This window comes from Chelonus insularis, unplaced genomic scaffold (genome assembly GCF_013357705.1).
Source record: "Chelonus insularis isolate UGA/USDA-ARS -01 unplaced genomic scaffold, ASM1335770v1 contig_23_pilon, whole genome shotgun sequence".
NCBI lineage: Eukaryota > Metazoa > Arthropoda > Insecta > Hymenoptera > Braconidae > Chelonus > Chelonus insularis.
Window position 1 is genome coordinate 841443 of NW_023276443.1, and position 17703 is coordinate 859145.

The 17703-nt window shown below is 28.7% G+C and overlaps 4 protein-coding genes across 10 annotated transcripts; 2 read left to right on the top strand and 2 right to left on the bottom strand.

Moving 5' to 3' along the window:
* The first annotated feature begins 308 nt into the window (after positions 1-308).
* On the top strand, positions 309-2735 carry Rpn13 (regulatory particle non-ATPase 13). Of its 2 annotated transcripts, none has more exons than XM_035079275.1 (5): positions 309-463; positions 586-825; positions 927-1043; positions 1117-1623; positions 2089-2735. In XM_035079275.1, exons 2-5 carry the CDS (start codon positions 625-627, stop codon positions 2506-2508), a joined length of 1245 nt encoding a protein of 414 aa, XP_034935166.1. In that variant the 5' UTR covers positions 309-463; positions 586-624; the 3' UTR covers positions 2509-2735. The 2 variants fall into 2 exon arrangements, with proteins under 2 accessions (XP_034935166.1, XP_034935167.1); XM_035079276.1 differs by having other exon boundaries at positions 2257-2735.
* Positions 2736-3831: 1096 nt separating this feature from the next.
* AGO1 (protein argonaute-2) lies at positions 3832-13584 on the top strand. Of its 6 annotated transcripts, none has more exons than XM_035079305.1 (9): positions 3832-3913; positions 5256-5462; positions 7217-7336; positions 9457-9594; positions 9677-10635; positions 10721-10984; positions 11268-11586; positions 11673-12558; positions 12856-13584. In XM_035079305.1, exons 3-9 carry the CDS (start codon positions 7225-7227, stop codon positions 12986-12988), a joined length of 2811 nt encoding a protein of 936 aa, XP_034935196.1. In that variant the 5' UTR covers positions 3832-3913; positions 5256-5462; positions 7217-7224; the 3' UTR covers positions 12989-13584. The 6 variants fall into 6 exon arrangements, with proteins under 6 accessions (XP_034935196.1, XP_034935195.1, XP_034935200.1 ...); XM_035079304.1 differs by having other exon boundaries at positions 3855-4281; XM_035079309.1 differs by having other exon boundaries at positions 3856-4281; positions 12880-13584.
* Positions 6375-6742, bottom strand: LOC118064605 (uncharacterized). The gene has a single exon (XM_035079312.1). The coding sequence runs from the start codon at positions 6709-6711 to the stop codon at positions 6532-6534; it is 180 nt and encodes a 59-aa protein (XP_034935203.1). The 5' UTR covers positions 6712-6742; the 3' UTR covers positions 6375-6531.
* mRpL53 (mitochondrial ribosomal protein L53) lies at positions 6711-8280 on the bottom strand. Its single transcript, XM_035079311.1, has 3 exons — positions 7923-8280; positions 7066-7178; positions 6711-6984 (listed from the first exon to the last, which is right to left on the bottom strand). Exons 1-3 carry the CDS (start codon positions 8063-8065, stop codon positions 6809-6811), a joined length of 432 nt encoding a protein of 143 aa, XP_034935202.1. The 5' UTR covers positions 8066-8280; the 3' UTR covers positions 6711-6808.
* Positions 13585-17703: the final 4119 nt, after the last annotated feature.

Consider the following 17703-nt stretch of genomic DNA (forward strand, 5'->3'; position numbering starts at 1 on the left):
TACTTGTATCATAAATTATATTTGTCAATATCAATAAGTTGATCATTTTATAAAAAAAATACTTAGTATTCTTACTTATCAGTAATCGATAAATATGATTTTATTCAACTTATTACATTTTTCAAACAACAATTAACTAATTGTAAATTTTTTACGAGTTTCATTACTTTTATAAATATTTAAATCGGTAACTAAAGTTCATGAAATTTATTTATATGAGAAATTTCGTTGTTTTTAATTTCGTAAAATTATAAAAAAATTTTGTTCAAAATTTAGCTTTTGAAATTCACCAATGGCTCTGCTTTCAAACATTTGAGGGATTTGATTCTTCCATCGCCATATTGGTTTGCATTGTCATTGGTACATGTATATGTATTGTGATTTGTAATTTAGTAAATGCATGTGAAGTTATAGAAATAGAGTCGCATAAAAAACTTCTCATATAAATTAAGAAAAATTCAATGTAAGTTAAAAGTTTATATCTACAAATTATTCAGTGTACTTTGTGCTTTCATGTAAATATTCAGTTAAGAGATTCACAATATTCACAACCTAACTGAGGGTAATTATGGTCATTTGTTTCAGAAACAATAAGATAATAAGGCTAACCAAAAAAGTATCAATATGTCTAGCGGTGCATTATTCAGCAATAATACCGTTCGCGGTGCCAATAAAAATATAGTGGAATTTAAAGCAGGCAAAATGACAATGAAAGGAAAGATGGTTTATCCTGATACAAGAAAGGGATTATTATATGTCTATCAGTCTGATGATTCACTCATGCATTTATGCTGGAAAGATCGTACATCCGGAGTCACTGAAGACGTAATTTTTTTTATTTGCAAATTTTTCTGTATTATTATTTAAATCATCAACTATCAATCGAAGCGTACTCCATTATACTAATTTCTTGATGTTCATTTTAGGATCTTATTATCTTTCCTGATGATTGTGAATTCAAGCATGTACCGGAATGTAAAACCGGCCGTGTTTATCTGCTCCGATTTAAAATATCTAGTAAAAAATTCTTTTTTTGGCTCCAAGTAGGTCTTCTTCTAACTGCAATGAATTATTACTAAAAAATGTTTATTAATGATATAAAAATGTCTTATTTAGGATATAAAAACAGAGAAAGATGAAGAATATTGTAAAAGAATAAATGAAGTGCTAAATAACCCACCAACACCTGGATCCCAAAGAAGTGGTGGACCTAATCCTGATGGAGATCTACAAAATCTTCTGAATAATATGTCACAACAGCAGTTGATGCAGCTTTTTGGGGGCGTTGGACAAATTGGTTTAGGAAGTTTATTAGGTACAATGAGAGAAAGACCTCAACATTCACGAAGTAGTACAACAACTGCACCATCAACGCCTGTAACAACAAGTGTCACAAGACCTCCAGCAGCTCAAACTCCAGCTCCTCCTGCAGTTACATCAGCTGAAGGAATAAGGTCATCTTCATCAGGGAATTCCAAAAATTCAGGATCAAAATCAGGATCTAACAATTCAATGAGCTTATCTGAAAGAAATCAACCCATGAATATTAATCCTGATCTTTTTGAATTTGAAAGACATCTTTGGAGTATGTCTACACCACTTGGTTCAGAGCCTGTTCATCAGGTAATATCATTTTTCAATTATTACAATTAATTTATATATTTATTTTATTCATTATCACCTCTTCACAATTTTATTCATCTATCATTATATATTTTATTTATTTGTATTAACAATACACCATGAGGAAACTTTTTACGTTTTTTAATTCAAATATTCTTCCTTGAATGAGTAATTTATTCAAACTTTGTAAAACAAATTTAAGAAAGTAAAAATTTTCCTGATGTTTTAAATTGAATTGTAAATACATACAAGTTAGAAACAGAGATAAAAATATTGATAGTGTTTATGGTAAACAAGAATAATATCTGGGATACGATCGAAATTAATATAACGATTGATGGAATTAAGTTAGATCTGAGTTGCCTCTGTACTAATGTACAGAATTGAGCAAATAGCCGGGTTCCAAATGGTTTTAGATAGTCTGGTTGTTATCAGTAAGCTACAATAGAGCTTATTGTCCGGCAGAGGGATATAGCGAGAGAACTGACGAATTCCATCCCAACGGCGATTGTACCAACGAAAAGCCTCCAGCAGGCTATGAGCAAGCACTTGCCACCCGGGGATAACCTGTGTATGACGCTGGCATCCCCCCAGTTCTACCAGGCACTATCAATGTTCTGGTCTGCTTTGCAGTCAGGCCAAGCGGGCCCAGTGGTTCGTCAATTTGGCTTGGGTCCAGACGCTGTCAATGCTGCTGCTACTGGAAATCTGGAAAGTTTTGTCACCGCCTTGGAATCCGAAACGAAAAAGGAAGCTGAAGATGGTCAATCATCAGCAGCTACTCCAAAAGCAGCGGAAGATGATGCCACCAAGAAAGAATCACCTAGTACTGCAGCCAAAGCCGAGGAGAAAAGTGATAAGGACGACGAGATGACATTGGATTAAAGTAACATGATGAATGAAACTATTTTTTTTTAATTTCTTTTGCCTCTTTTTTATTTTAATTTTCTTGTTTATCCAGTTGTTTTTTTTTAAATTATATACAAGTGATAATAATTATTACCATTGCTTACATATAAATATACAATCAATTTTCATAGAAAGTTACAATTTAAACGTTTTCACATCACTAATCGGTGTATGTCAATGATGAATAAAATCGAGATTAATAAGAAAAATCATCTTTATTATTATATTTTATTTACTTACTCTCATTTCTATCCTAATCCTACAAGTGACTTTACTTATTTCCTATGTTCTAGTTATCGTTCACTAAATAAAATAAATATGTAGTCCATTATTTTTAAGCTAAAGCTGAATATTTGAAATGTTTCATCAATATTTAAATTATTCAAACATAAAAAAAAATCATGTAGTATAGATGTCTAAAAAAATTGTGAACTTGAAACATCATGAATTGGTAACAAGTAACACAAAATACTCGTGACCTTGAACTAGACATGCGCACATTGATTATTACTTATGGCTAACACATGCATTCACTTTAGGTACGTGCACTGATTGATGTTTTCAACCTACCATGACCGATAGAATCAAAAAATTATCTACGATGTTATCATAAACATTAATTTTAATTATAGTCTATTTTCAATAATTTAACATTAGAATAAAATTCATGATGAATTTTATCAATGAACGATAAAAAAATAACAGGTGTTAAGAATGAATGCAATGTTTATTTTGCTGATAACGCAGGCGTACATGGAAAAATTTAAAAAGAATGGCGGAAAAATTTAGACCAATTGCGTAGATTTGTTTACGACGCACAAACATCCGATTGGCCAAATCTGGTAATCGATGTACATACATCTATATATACTGATACAAACTCAAATATGTAGAAACTCCATTATTATCGCTCTTATCACTATGTAAAATAATTATTTTTATAATAAAAACTAACAATGATCAATTGATATCGTTAACATTTTAAATATCAAGCATATCCTTTTTCAAAGATCTCTAAATACTTTAAGTATCAAGAAATCAGACATAAAATTATTTTTCTTTGTTCACTAGGATTTTTTTTTGAATATGACAAAAGAACATGTATGAAATAAAAGGTTATGAAGACATTGATGTTGAAAGAAATTGTGCTGGACATTTGAAAAAAGTTAAAAATTTTTTTTAAAAGTGTCAAATAAGAAAACAAATAAAAGCAACAACAATAACAACAAACTAGTCCAAGTCAGTGCCCTTGAAGGACACGTCATTGTGAGTTGACGCGTGCGCATTTCCGAATGAATCGAACAAGTAGTGGGGGACTCCCTCGCGAGTAGTGACCGATGAATCCTCCGCAAATTCCGCTAAAAATTATTACGGCGTATACGTGAGTTAGTTTCGTGTGTTATTTATTTACCAACTGAATTTTAACCTTATAACCATCATTAATCGACACTTAAGTCATTTTATTAATAAATACTATTAATTAATGTAATTAACAGATGATAGTATTATCCTGAAACAAATAACGTCTGTTCAATTGGTGTATCATTTTATTTTTGTTATTGTTGATATCCGTACATTTTGGTTTAATCTACATACATATTTCCGGCTACAATAAACAACATAATATTGTTTAATCCTTAAAATGTGTATTCCTGGTTAATATGATGAAAACAAGTGATTGATACAAAGAACAGCAAAGAGAGAAACGTGTGTTAAATCAGGCGCGCGTATTACATATTATCCGATGTAGTATGTATGCTATACTTATATATGTGTGTATAATGTACCTCTTTTCCTCTTAGGCTTTTACCTCTGTTCTTCTCTGTCACTCTGTATTTAAAATGGCAACCTTGACACTTGATTATTACTTTTTACTTTTCTAATTTTTTTTTATCTTGTCGTTTAGGCCAATTACATGCACAAAAAACTGCTCATTTTAAAACTAATCCGTTGATATTCTGTCTAAAATCTATTATTCGAGATTTAAACCATGACTATCAATAATTCATTTGGATCGCAGTGCAATTCTGATAATTCATTTTCAAGATTTAATAGTACATTTAATTCTGAACTCAATGGTATTTAAATTTATATCGGAAGATTCATCGTTTCCTGTTACGGTAAATCTTAGATAATTAATACATTAATTGTTCACAATTTAATATTATTATTTTTATTTATTTATTTATTTATTTATTTATTTATTTATTTACTTGAATAATTATCGTTAAAATATATTAATAAAAAAATAGAATTGATGGTGAAAAGTTGATCCATATTGTGCAAAACCAATATTTTCGTTGAATATATATAGTATTGTTTGAAATAGCCAATAGTAAAATATTGGTGTGTCGTATTTAAGATATACTATGGGAGATGCAGGTTCATATTTTACATTTTAAGTAGTATACCCACAGTCTCCGTGAGTAGTTGTCTTGAAACTTTCGCACCGCCAAAACCTCTCCGCTCTCTTCACCGATCTGTTTAGTTAGTATTACAACCATTTAAAAGTGTTCGTTTAAACTTTTTATTTATTAAATTAAATTCTCATCTGTGTTTAATTATTTAACTGATTTCTTTAAAATATTTCCCTAATTATTTATTCCCAGAAAAGTGGTTATTATACACAAAATATATAGAGAATATTATTAGCAACTAAAATTGTCATACATTTTTTTTCTAAACATAATAATAATATTGTATTTTATCCTTTATCATTACAGAACAGTGATTGTAAGGAAGTTTGAGGTGATAAACATTGAAGAAATTTGATATATAACAGTTAAATCATGTAATATAGATTAAATATTATACATGCGCTGATTAAATAATCTTTTAAAAATTTATATAAAACAAATTTGTAAGATAAACTTACAAATTATTGTTCAATAAATATCTGAAATAATTCCAAAAGAGGCATCAATTTTTGGGTAAGTGTTTTTTTGTATTGTTTTATTATTAAATATTATTAATTTCATAATAATAAGTGAATATTCATGCTCCAAATATTTTAAAATCTTCTTTAATATGAACGTACAACAGATTTAAAACTTTTGCGGCAATGGTCTGTGCAACAAGTTGACATAAGTGGTGCTACAAATTTATACTATCGTACATAATTTTGGTGTTTATTTTTTACATACATGTATCACCTTATTTATAATTCCTATATATCATTCAATGAGAAGATCTCTTATAGTGTGACACCCAGTATATATGAAAAAAGTTGTAACTAACGAGACAAAGATATTGAAGAAGGGGAATGCGAAAAAGAGGTAGAGAGAGGAACAAGCAATCACTCTTTGTGTGTACTATAGTATATATGTGTAAGAGACAGAAAGAGAAGAGAATATTACAAGAGAAAGAAAGAGAGATAGAGAGGGAAGAGAGAATCGTTTAACCAAGACAAAGAAGAAAGTTAGATTTAAATTTTAAATATGAAATATATTATTTGATTGATCTTATAATTTTTTAATTTGAAATATTTATAATTGATTTTCAAGTTTGCTGCTTCAATTTTCTCAAATTTTCAGCTTATATATTCATAAACTATAGCGCTTTTAACTTTCTTTCTTCCCTCGCCTGTAAACCTGCCCAACAGGATGAAAACAATAAAGAACTTGAAAAAAAATAAAACACAGTAGCATGTGTTTAAACTTTCAAAATTTTAGTTCTTTTAGGAGATTTTATCTTTTACGATTTTTAGTTTTGATTTTGTGCACGCAATGTTTTTAAATTAAACAGTAAAAATTGATATACATTCATTAAATTTCAAATGGCTTGGGAAAGAAATTAAAAATACAATCATTCTTTTTTTTTAAGTTTTCATTTATTAAACAGTATTAAAACATCAATAGGTTGATATTCGGATAAGTTTTTGTATTTATAGTATTTGTAATATATCATTATATTACATAATTTAATGTTATTTGAATATTGAATTTTTTTAAAATAAAATAGATAAGTATTATCTATGAAAAAAAAATCAAAAATTTTTGTTTATTCAACTGGCCGTATTGTTATGAATTTCGATAGAATAAATGCCATAACTATTGTGCTAGCTACAAAGCAAGCAACAAAAATATACCAGCTTTCTTCATCAAAAACATCCGTAAAAGCCGGAAGTTGATTGTACAAAGTGTCAATTAATTGCATATTATAATCCTTATTTCTTCCCATTTTAATCACTTATTTAAATTAATTTTCTAACTTTCGTGAGACAAATCCAAAATATCAAATAACAAATAAATTTTTATCGAAATTTTATTTGAAAAGTTTATCTTCTGCTTGGAATAGGTCTCCTCTTCCTCTTTTTTTTCTTGAGTTTGACAATTCCTCCTGTAGTCTCAGGAACTTCTGGAGGTGCCAGAGAAGATATATGTTTATTGTAGAGTTTTAAAATATCCACAACGTCTAAATTGTTGCACTTGAACAAAACTTTTTCTCCATTAACTAAAATAAAGAACTATGCTTAATGACTTTCAAATGGTTAGTTTAATACCTGACTAAGCCAGGTATAAAGAATTTACTTACTTAAATCACACGTAACCGTAGGTTCGGAGCGGTCACAAACGACATTTGCTTTCAAATAACAGGATAAATTTGTCCTTAAGATCCTTGGTGCTGAAATATAGTGTAAGAAATTCCTGAAAAATCATAAAATGATTTAAGTTATTTATTGTAGGTATAAGAATGGCTCAACTCGAACAACAATTGCCTATCCAAATGCCGGATTTAAGTACACTCCGTATTACAACAGCCGTAACAATGTTTGGAAAAGCTTATGAATGTGGGAGATGCAGTGGTAAGTAACTGATTAAAAATATGCATAGTAACTACAAACAAATGATGAAAAGAAGTTACTACATATTTAAAATCACTGATTTTAAATATGTAGTAACATTTTAGAAATTTATATTTAATTACTCCACAAACTTATTGAATTTAATGTTGATTGTGAATTGAAATTTTCTTACCAAAGTCAATCAAATAATAGTACAATTGTGAAGTGAAATTGATTCCAATATTTATCAAAAGTTTGAAAAAAAACTATTCCATAAATGATAGTTTTTATTGTTTTAATACTCTCAGTTGTGAAGGTAAATTTAGAATGAAGTACGTTCAATTCTATACAACAATTTACGGAAAAGATAGTACGCATGCGCATGTTATCGACTTTTATTTATAGTTATTTATCCCTCAGTCCTTTCCCCTTAACGATTATCCCTTGTCAAGGGAGGGTGATATTAGTTAAAGATAATATTTTAATTTTTATGATTTATCATGTTTTAGAAATTATTCATGCTAGAAAATAATGAATTTATTTAAAGCCTGAAGTGTACTTGAATATTATTATGTTAAATTAAAATTTAAAAGAAAACTTGGCTAACCTTGTATGATCAACCTTTTCATGAAAAGGATCAAATTGAACAGTTATTTGCTTTACAGGTTTAAAAGTAAATGTTTTTAGTTGAGCAATAACTGCATTTAAAATTGTTCCACGCCAAAGACGTCCGCTGAATTTTATTGACATTTTTTGGCGTTTCTTTTGTACAGATATTACACAATGTTGTCGTATACAAACATTTATTACAGTTAAATTTTATATTTTAGCTTTAACTTATGTCTTCATGTAATTAAATTCACAAAGAATACTTTTTAAATTTGTTAGCAAATAATCTCAATAAATAGAATCATTTTTTGCAAACAGTCGAATGAAGTTAGCTCAAAACTTCACATTGTGCAATATCAAAGCTACCAACTTTCAAGCAATAACAATTATGCTGACGGCAGATGTGTGGTTGATTCTGCTACCACTCATATACACAATCAACATTCATACCAATAAACTTAGCTGAAAATAAATATAAAAAATTGTAAAAATTTTTCATGAGTACAATTTGGAGTAAATATAAATAAAAAAATGTTTTGAAGCAATTAAAAGTTTATTTGAATCACAACACACACTGCCTATACACATTATGCAGTGTTCACACGATGTAGATAGATGATGGCGTGTATAGTTTACTCCTTATTTGATTGGTTACGTTTACTCGAACTTTATGGTCCTCGCCAATGAGAAGTAAACTAGTGACGCCATTGTAGTAGTCAGCTCGTTCTCTTGAGTCTTGTTCGCAGTGTGTGTTGTGGGCAAGTGGTGTTGTGCGACCAAGTGGGATTTTAAGTTAAAGTTTTTACTTATTTATTAGTGATAAATCCATAATTGTTTGATTTAAATATTCAAAATGTATCCAGTAGGCCAACGTAAGTATAAATAGAATGAAAAAACATTGAAATAATGAAATATAAGATTAGGGAAAAAAACAATAGCAGAAGGGGAAGTGTGTTCGGACAGTTGTCTAGTCGAGCCTAGAATTTCGTTTCAACGATTTTCAAGCCCTTTGTTCATTATGAGCATATTATTATTCTATCATTGGTATATTATTTAATTGTTTAATTTTTTTTTTCTATTTTATCAACAATATTGATATTATTATCAAAACTTCCTATGTATAAGCGTACACTTAATAATTACCGCAATGAATTAATGAATGTTGGCAATTCATATAAATATATGTTTAATCGCGGGATTATTGAAATTTTCATTAAATGACCCTTTATGAACTCAAAAGACTGAGTCTATTGATATTAATATCATTGTTGAGTTATAAGCTTTCACTGGAAACCAATTATTAATTGACAAACAATCTTCTTACTTCATTAAATACAAGAGTTATTTTTATATTTTTTTCCCCAATTTCTTACTCAGCCGTCTATGTATATCTATATGTAATCAACTCTTACAATCACTTTCGTGTCTGTTTGTTAATTGACATAACTGTTTCCCAATAATATTTATTAGATATCATACATTTAGAATTTGTTGTTTTTATTGTAAAATAATTAATAATATTTATGATTTAGCACCCCCGCCTGGACCCACGACGAGCACAGCAGTAGGAGCCGCAGGAGCTGCAGGTAGTAGTGCAGTGTCTTCCAGCTCCTTGGGACTTGTTCCCTCACAACAGACACACACACCACCTCAACCTACAGAACTGCCAGGTTAATAATTGAATTTACCAATTGTTATATACCAGGTTAATGAAATTACCATGATTATAATGTACTTGTTTTTTGTTTTCAGTATTTTCATGTCCACGTCGACCAAATATAGGACGTGAAGGACGGACTATCGGTTTAAAAGCTAATCACTTTCAAATTAGTATGCCAAGAGGCTTTGTTCATCATTATGATATTAACATACAACCAGATAAATGTCCTCGAAAAGTTAATCGAGAAATCATTGAAACAATGGTTCACGCTTACAGTAAAATATTTGGTACATTGAAACCTGTATTTGATGGACGAAATAATTTGTACACAAGAGATCCATTACCGATTGGTAATGATAAGCTAGAATTAGAAGTTATTCTACCTGGTGAAGGTAAAGACAGGGTTTTTCGTGTGGCAATTAAATGGGTAGCACAAGTTTCTCTATATGCTCTTGAAGAAGCTTTGGAAGGTCGAACACGACAAATTCCTTATGACGCTATCCTTGCACTTGATGTTGTTATGAGGCATTTACCATCAATGACGTATACACCCGTTGGCAGATCATTCTTTAGCAGTCCAGATGGTTATTATCATCCTTTAGGTGGTGGTAGAGAAGTCTGGTTTGGTTTTCATCAATCAGTTCGACCATCTCAATGGAAAATGATGCTCAACATTGATGTATCAGCAACGGCATTTTATAAAGCACAACCCGTCATTGAGTTTATGTGCGAGGTATTGGATATTCGAGATGTTAATGAACAGAGGAAGCCTCTTACTGACTCGCAAAGGGTGAAATTTACCAAAGAGATAAAAGGGTTGAAGATAGAGATTACTCATTGTGGTACTATGCGACGAAAATACAGAGTTTGTAATGTCACACGTAAACCTGCCCAAATGCAATCATTCCCGCTTCAACTTGAAAATGGACAAACTGTTGAGTGCACAGTTGCTAAATATTTCTTGGATAAATATAAGATGAAACTGAGATATCCTCATTTGCCATGTCTTCAAGTTGGTCAAGAACATAAGCATACTTATTTACCACTCGAGGTATTCATCAATATTTATAAACATTTTGATTTATTTTTTTTTAAACTGTAGATAACTAATGATTACATTGTTACTTTTTTTTAAGGTATGTAATATTGTAGCGGGTCAGCGTTGTATAAAAAAACTCACTGATATGCAAACTTCAACGATGATTAAAGCAACAGCGCGTTCAGCACCAGACAGAGAACGTGAAATAAATAACTTAGTTCGTCGAGCGGATTTCAATAATGACTCGTATGTTCAGGAGTTTGGTTTGTCTATTTCCAACAACATGGTGGAGGTTCGCGGTCGCGTGTTGCCACCGCCCAAGCTTCAGTACGGTGGGCGCGTAAGTTCCCTCAGTGGACAGGTGAGAGACTTCCGTGAGCGCGAGACGTTCATAAGGATGAACCGTCAATAAATGTCCAATAATATATTCATTGTTAGAAATATTTGATAACGGTTCTACCTTAAGAATAGTGCTTCTGGTAAATTATGATTATTGTTTATTTATGGTGACAACTAAAAGTCTCGCAATTCAAAAATAAAGAATGGAGATTGATTTCAGTTTAATCCTCCCTTTTATTTTATTTATAATTACTTAACTATTTGTAAAAACTATGATTATTAAAATTAATGTTTTTATTTTTTAGACAAAACAACAAGCTTTACCCAATGCCGGAGTATGGGATATGCGAGGCAAACAATTTTATACTGGCGTTGAGATAAGAGTGTGGGCAATAGCCTGTTTTGCTCCTCAACGAACAGTTAGAGAAGATGCTCTAAGAACTTTTACTTCACAACTCCAAAAAATCAGTAACGATGCTGGTATGCCTATAATTGGACAACCATGTTTTTGCAAGTATGCCACTGGTCCAGATCAAGTTGAGCCCATGTTTCGTTATTTGAAAACTACTTTCCAAGCTTTACAACTCGTCTGCGTTATATTACCTGGAAAAACTCCAGTTTATGGTACGATTTCGTAAATTATTTACTTATTCTTTACTTTATTATTTTAATAAAATATTTTATTATAATTTTAAATTGATTATTTACAGCTGAAGTTAAAAGAGTTGGAGATACTCTATTGGGAATGGCAACTCAATGTGTTCAAGCTAAGAATGTTAACAAAACTTCACCTCAAACGTTATCGAATTTGTGCTTAAAAATTAATGTTAAACTTGGTGGCATAAATAGTATTCTTGTACCTAGTATTAGACCAAAAGTCTTTAACGAACCAGTCATATTTCTGGGTGCAGATGTAACTCACCCACCAGCTGGTGATAATAAAAAGCCAAGTATAGCTGCAGTTGTAGGAAGTGTCGATGCTCATCCTTCGCGTTATGCTGCAACTGTACGAGTTCAACAGCATAGACAAGAAATTATTCAAGAACTCAGTTCAATGGTCAGAGAACTTTTGATTATGTTTTATAAAAGCACAGGTGGTTATAAACCACACAGAATAATTCTTTATCGTGATGGTGTATCAGAAGGACAATTTCTTCATGTACTTCAGCATGAGCTTATAGCTATTCGTGAAGCGTGTTTAAAACTTGAAGCTGATTATAGACCTGGCATTACGTTCATAGTTGTACAAAAAAGACATCACACACGACTATTTTGTGCTGATAAAAAAGAGCAAAGTGGTAAAAGTGGAAATATACCAGCAGGAACAACGGTTGATGTTAGTATTGTTCATCCGACTGAATTTGACTTTTATTTATGTAGTCATCAAGGAATTCAGGGTACATCTCGTCCATCTCATTATCATGTTTTATGGGATGATAACCACTTTGAAAGTGATGAATTACAGTGTTTAACTTATCAGCTATGTCATACATACGTTAGATGTACAAGATCAGTCAGTATACCAGCTCCAGCTTACTATGCTCATTTAGTAGCATTTCGAGCAAGATATCATCTTGTTGAAAAAGAACATGACAGGTAATTGAGATTTTTCAATAGTATATTCAACTCAAACAACATTTAAAAAAAATCATTAAAAGTCATTATGATCTTTTATACACTTACTAAAAATTTTTCATGATGAGATAATCTTTATAAACATGAAATATAATTTTTAATGAAAGGATTGATTAATCATAATTTTATAAAATTCAACAATAAAGAGTGATTTTATATTTTTAGTCAAATATAAAAAATCATAATGACTTTTATTGATTTCTTTTAAATATTCTAATAGACGATGGCCTCTGACAGTTTTTTAAAAATTTATTACAGTTTTGTGGTTATTTCTGATTGCAGTGGTGAAGGTTCCCATCAATCTGGTTGTAGTGAAGATAGAACACCAGGTGCAATGGCACGTGCTATCACCGTTCATGCTGATACTAAGAGAGTAATGTATTTCGCGTAATTCCCTACCTTCCTTCCTTCCTTCATTTTATTATTATCGTTATTATTATTATTATTATTTTACTTAATTATTTTATTTACATCTTATTTGGTAAGAAACACTAATAACTCGATTTATTATGTAAACAAAGATTCATTACAAATCAACAAACCATATCAAGCAAGTTTCTCCAAACTTTATTGGAGACAATTAATTTCAGTTAATATTTATAGATGATTTTCAGCTACAATTTTTATTGGATTTATTTTTTTTAATTATTATTGATCAATTCGATAAATCAAACATTAAATAATAATAATAATACCAATATTAGTAACAGCAATAGTAATAATCCGCCACATATGTAGTCAAAAATAATTAATAATAATAATGATAATAATTTTAATAATAATAGTAATTACGATAACGCTTTCAAAAATGATTATGTTTATAAAAAATATTTTAAGAAGTGAAGTTATTCTTGGAAAATTATGGTCTAATTAAAGATGATTCATGATTAATTATTCTTCTGCAAGTTTGAATCTTCTACATTACTCATCGCAGATGATGAGACTTTTCTATTGATCGATGAGTAATAAATATATGCAATTTTAAAATAGGTGTATTATCATTTCATTATCATGAGAATATTGCTCTGACCACATTTGAATTAGTTTATCGATTTATTTATTATTGTGATATTTTTATCGTAATAATAATGATTAGCTCATATTAAACATTGCTATTATTATTATCATTAATAATAATTATCATTATTGATTATTAATTACTGTTTATTTGGTTAATTTAATATAAATTTTTTTTAATTCAAATCAACTTTAAGAGTAAATAAGTAACCTCTCTATGCCATTGTTGTTATGTAAGATCAAAAAAAAAAAAAACTTTAAGTGTGAGAAATGTCGTGCCACACAATATGTATTTGTCAATCCTGATCTAATGTCAGATAAAGAATTCAAATTGGGCTTTAATGAGAAGTGAAAAAAAAACGATTACGCTTAGTTAAAGATTATAATAAGAATTAATTAAATAATTTATAAAAAAAAAAATAATAAACCTGACGCTTATCTACAATAATTACAAATGACACCATATTAAGCTTATTGCGTGACTTTATTTTTAAAAATTAAAATTTTATTTAGCATCATAACTCTTGAAAATTATGAATAGAAAATTTCTATGGAATAATAAAAAAATGGATTACATGTAATATAAGATCGTTTTTAAGTGAATATATAAAGATATGTAATATTTCCAAGATGAATCGATAAACATATGGTATGGCATTAGGTGTGGGTCGACGTCTCTTTAATAATTGCCCTATCAATGCACTATACATAAATAATGCAAGTTGAATAAAACGTTGCAATTATTATTAATAGTGATAATTATGATGAATTTAGATTCCAAAGTGGAAAAATTGAAAGATAATGTTAAAAAATCCAACATAACTATGTTAATGTATCATTGAGTATAATTACGGAATAATTTTTTTGAATATTATGCGATTAGATTTATTTGTAATAATTCTTTAGATATTTGAGAACTGTCAATTTATCAATTTTTTTCAACATGTCTATGTAATATTAAATTTCAATCAATAAATATATCAACACATTGTGTTAATACATACATAATAAATTTCTACATTTTTGTATAGCATCGATAATCATTAGTTTTTCGTTGATATTTTTTTGGAACTTTCAATGTATTGTCATAACTTAACCAAGTGAATAATTCAAAAGGTATATCAGTGACAATTTGCTTACACATATTTTCTATGTATTCAGTATTACATAAAAAAAATGAATACTATGTGGAATCATGCACTGATATTTCAATGATTAATTTTTAAGAAGTGAAGTAACTAATTAATAATAATGTTAATCATGGAGTTATTATATATTGAAAGTATCTTACTTAATAAATCCTAGGTGATAGAGTGATGATAATGATCGTGATGTTCATTTTAGTTAATGAATAAGTGTGAATTCGATAAAACGAATTTTCGATATCTCTACTATCTATCATTAATATTAGAATAATTCTTTATAATATTTTTTTAAATAAACCTTATATTTATAGGCATATATAAGGTGCATATAAAACAAAAAGAATCCTTATCAATATCATTATTTTTATTTAATATTAATTAACTCTCAATTATTTTTATCATTATTATTATCATTATCATCATTGTTATTGTCGTAGTTAAATGAAATTTTATAAAAACACTTCAATTGTAATTAAATGCTGCATGAATTAAATCAGAAAATGCTCTAAATACAACAAATCAATCAATATTGCAGTTAGATACATAAATACTAGCAAGTTGTATGAAGTGAGTGAGTTTATTTATAATTCATAAACTTATATTGTTTATATATAGGATTCAAATGTTTCATCTAGAAAAATGGCATGCAGCTATGCAAAAAAAAAGATTTTAAATCATTTAATAAAATAAGAAATATAATAAAAAAAAATATCACACAAAAACTTTAACTGAAAAAATAACATCTTTTGTGCATTGTGTTATTTTTAGATCTATTGCAATGTACTAGTCAATCACTGACAAAAAAAAACAACTATGTAAAATCAACTTTACATCGTAAAATTGTTCGAAATCATTGATAATAAGTTTTAGTGATAGTAAAAAAAAAATTTACTGTACATATTTAATATTAGTTTATTATCTAAACATTTTGTTTTAATATCATTATTAATGCCCTTTTACTGATAAGTCTTTTTTAGAATTAAGAAAACTGTATATCGATAATAAATCATTATTTTATTTTATTTTATTTTACGCTAATAAATTAAAGTTTGAATCGTATACATATAGATGATCTTCTATAAATAGATATATTATATAAATATTGTATATCAATATTTTTTCGATATTATTTAAATTGAAAGTAAATTGCCTCTTGATTTTAATTTAATAAAAATTACTTTTGGATATTAGCTGTATAATTCAAGACGGGTTTAAACTGATTATATCATATAAAATATTATCAATAGTAATAGGTAATTTTTATTTTGGTGTAAACCAAATCTACTACTGTAAAATTATGAAAAAAATAAAAGTAATTGCATTGGTCATTAATTAATATAATTATCGCCAATAATTTTAAAGGATAACAACTAGTAAATTGCATTCGTTATTCAATATACTAGAAAAACTGCTTCATGAGAGTAGTTACAACTTTTGTATGTCACTACTCAACTGGCCAATGTTACATCATTATGGATGCACAAAAAATGCAGTGAATAATAAAAAGAATTCAATTATTTATATAACAGTAGCAATTAAAAGTAATTATGGCGTGTTTATGTTTTACTTAAATTATTCCAACGTCAAACAAAGAAGTATAAATAAGGATTGTGCAAAATGTTTACAAAAAAAAAATTACATTCTGTATTGTTTATTGCAATAAGTCTTTATATTGACCATCTTGATCGATTATTCGTCAATGACTGACAATAACAATTGAGTAGCTGTCTAGAATTATAATGAATGAAAACTTCATTCAATAAACAGTCCAATGATACTCTAACAATTATTATTAAATGAGATTCTGAAAGATAATTTACGAATACAAAACGAACTATCAGGTTTTTTTTATAAATGTTTGGAGAAATATTGAAATTTATTTATATAAATTTGTTTAATTTCGAATATTGCACATTGTTTAATGTAATCAAATAAGCGTAATGGATTATACAAACAAGTGAAGTAGAATTATAAGAACGAGGATAACATAATAATAAAATAACAACTTCGATACAAAAATTCGATTCTTCTTTCGATTCTTTCACCTGTCCCAGTGAACACATAAAATGTGAGTTACTAATGTTACTTATAATTTTCCATCCATAAACATAACAATGTGACGTAACATTGTTATACTCTTGGTACGTTTCAGAAAAATATAACTGTGATGCTACTTATAGATAAAAATAAGCTCTGTGAACTTGGAACCCGAACTGAAAATCGATACGCGTACTACAAACAACGCAGGTGATTGTAATAACCTTTATCTGTTTGAAGTCCCAAAAAATCTTCTGAAAATCATTAAAAGTTGTAATTTTTCATGAAAATTGATGATTTTCGAAAAATCGTGATTACCAATGCATTCAGCATCATGTATACAGTCAACTAGAACCAGAGTCGTCATCGGATAAGGATGACAATGATTCACGTAGCATTCAAATTAATAATAGACCTTTGTCAACAAACGATGATAAAATTGTTGAGAAGAACTCTGCATCTGCAAATGTTTTTGAAGACGATAATAACAACATTAGTAATTTGAATATTAACAGTAAACTACCTCTCCTGATAAATGGATCTGAACTTCCTCCAGTCAAAATAAAGATCTGTGAAAATAAGTATTCTTATATTAAGGTAATTAATACATGCAGTTTTGATGCAACTTTTGAAAAAAAAAATCTGTAATAAAAATTTTCCAGTGTTATAATCATCTCCAAACGATGCTGAATACATTGGTCATCACGATTTTTCAAAAATCATCAATTTTCATGAAAAATTACAACTTTTAATGATTTTCAGAAGATTTTTCGGGACTACAAATAAAGCAAGGCTACCCGGGAAAAATAAAATAGATCTACACAGATCTAAATTTTCGCCATTTTTTAGATCTAATTTGATCTACTTATATCTAAAAAACTGAAGAAAATTTGATCTAAGTAAATCT

Excerpts from the sequence above, each read along its gene's own strand:
- AGO1 (XM_035079305.1), top strand. The coding sequence starts at position 7,225 with ATGGCTCAACTCGAACAACAATTGCCTATCCAAATGCCGGATTTAAGT. Across the intron at positions 7,337-9,456 it reads TGAATGTGGGAGATGCAGTG|CACCCCCGCCTGGACCCACG; the intron begins GTAAGTAACTGA and ends TTTATGATTTAG. Across the intron at positions 9,595-9,676 it reads TCAACCTACAGAACTGCCAG|TATTTTCATGTCCACGTCGA; the intron begins GTTAATAATTGA and ends TTTTGTTTTCAG.
- LOC118064605 (XM_035079312.1), bottom strand. The coding sequence starts at position 6,711 with ATGGGAAGAAATAAGGATTATAATATGCAATTAATTGACACTTTGTAC.
- Rpn13 (XM_035079275.1), top strand. The coding sequence starts at position 625 with ATGTCTAGCGGTGCATTATTCAGCAATAATACCGTTCGCGGTGCCAAT. Across the intron at positions 826-926 it reads CATCCGGAGTCACTGAAGAC|GATCTTATTATCTTTCCTGA; the intron begins GTAATTTTTTTT and ends TGTTCATTTTAG. Across the intron at positions 1,624-2,088 it reads GTTCAGAGCCTGTTCATCAG|AGGGATATAGCGAGAGAACT; the intron begins GTAATATCATTT and ends ATTGTCCGGCAG.
- mRpL53 (XM_035079311.1), bottom strand. The coding sequence starts at position 8,065 with ATGTCAATAAAATTCAGCGGACGTCTTTGGCGTGGAACAATTTTAAAT. Across the intron at positions 7,179-7,922 it reads GAAAAGGTTGATCATACAAG|GAATTTCTTACACTATATTT; the intron begins GTTAGCCAAGTT and ends ATGATTTTTCAG. Across the intron at positions 6,985-7,065 it reads TACGGTTACGTGTGATTTAA|TTAATGGAGAAAAAGTTTTG; the intron begins GTAAGTAAATTC and ends TCTTTATTTTAG.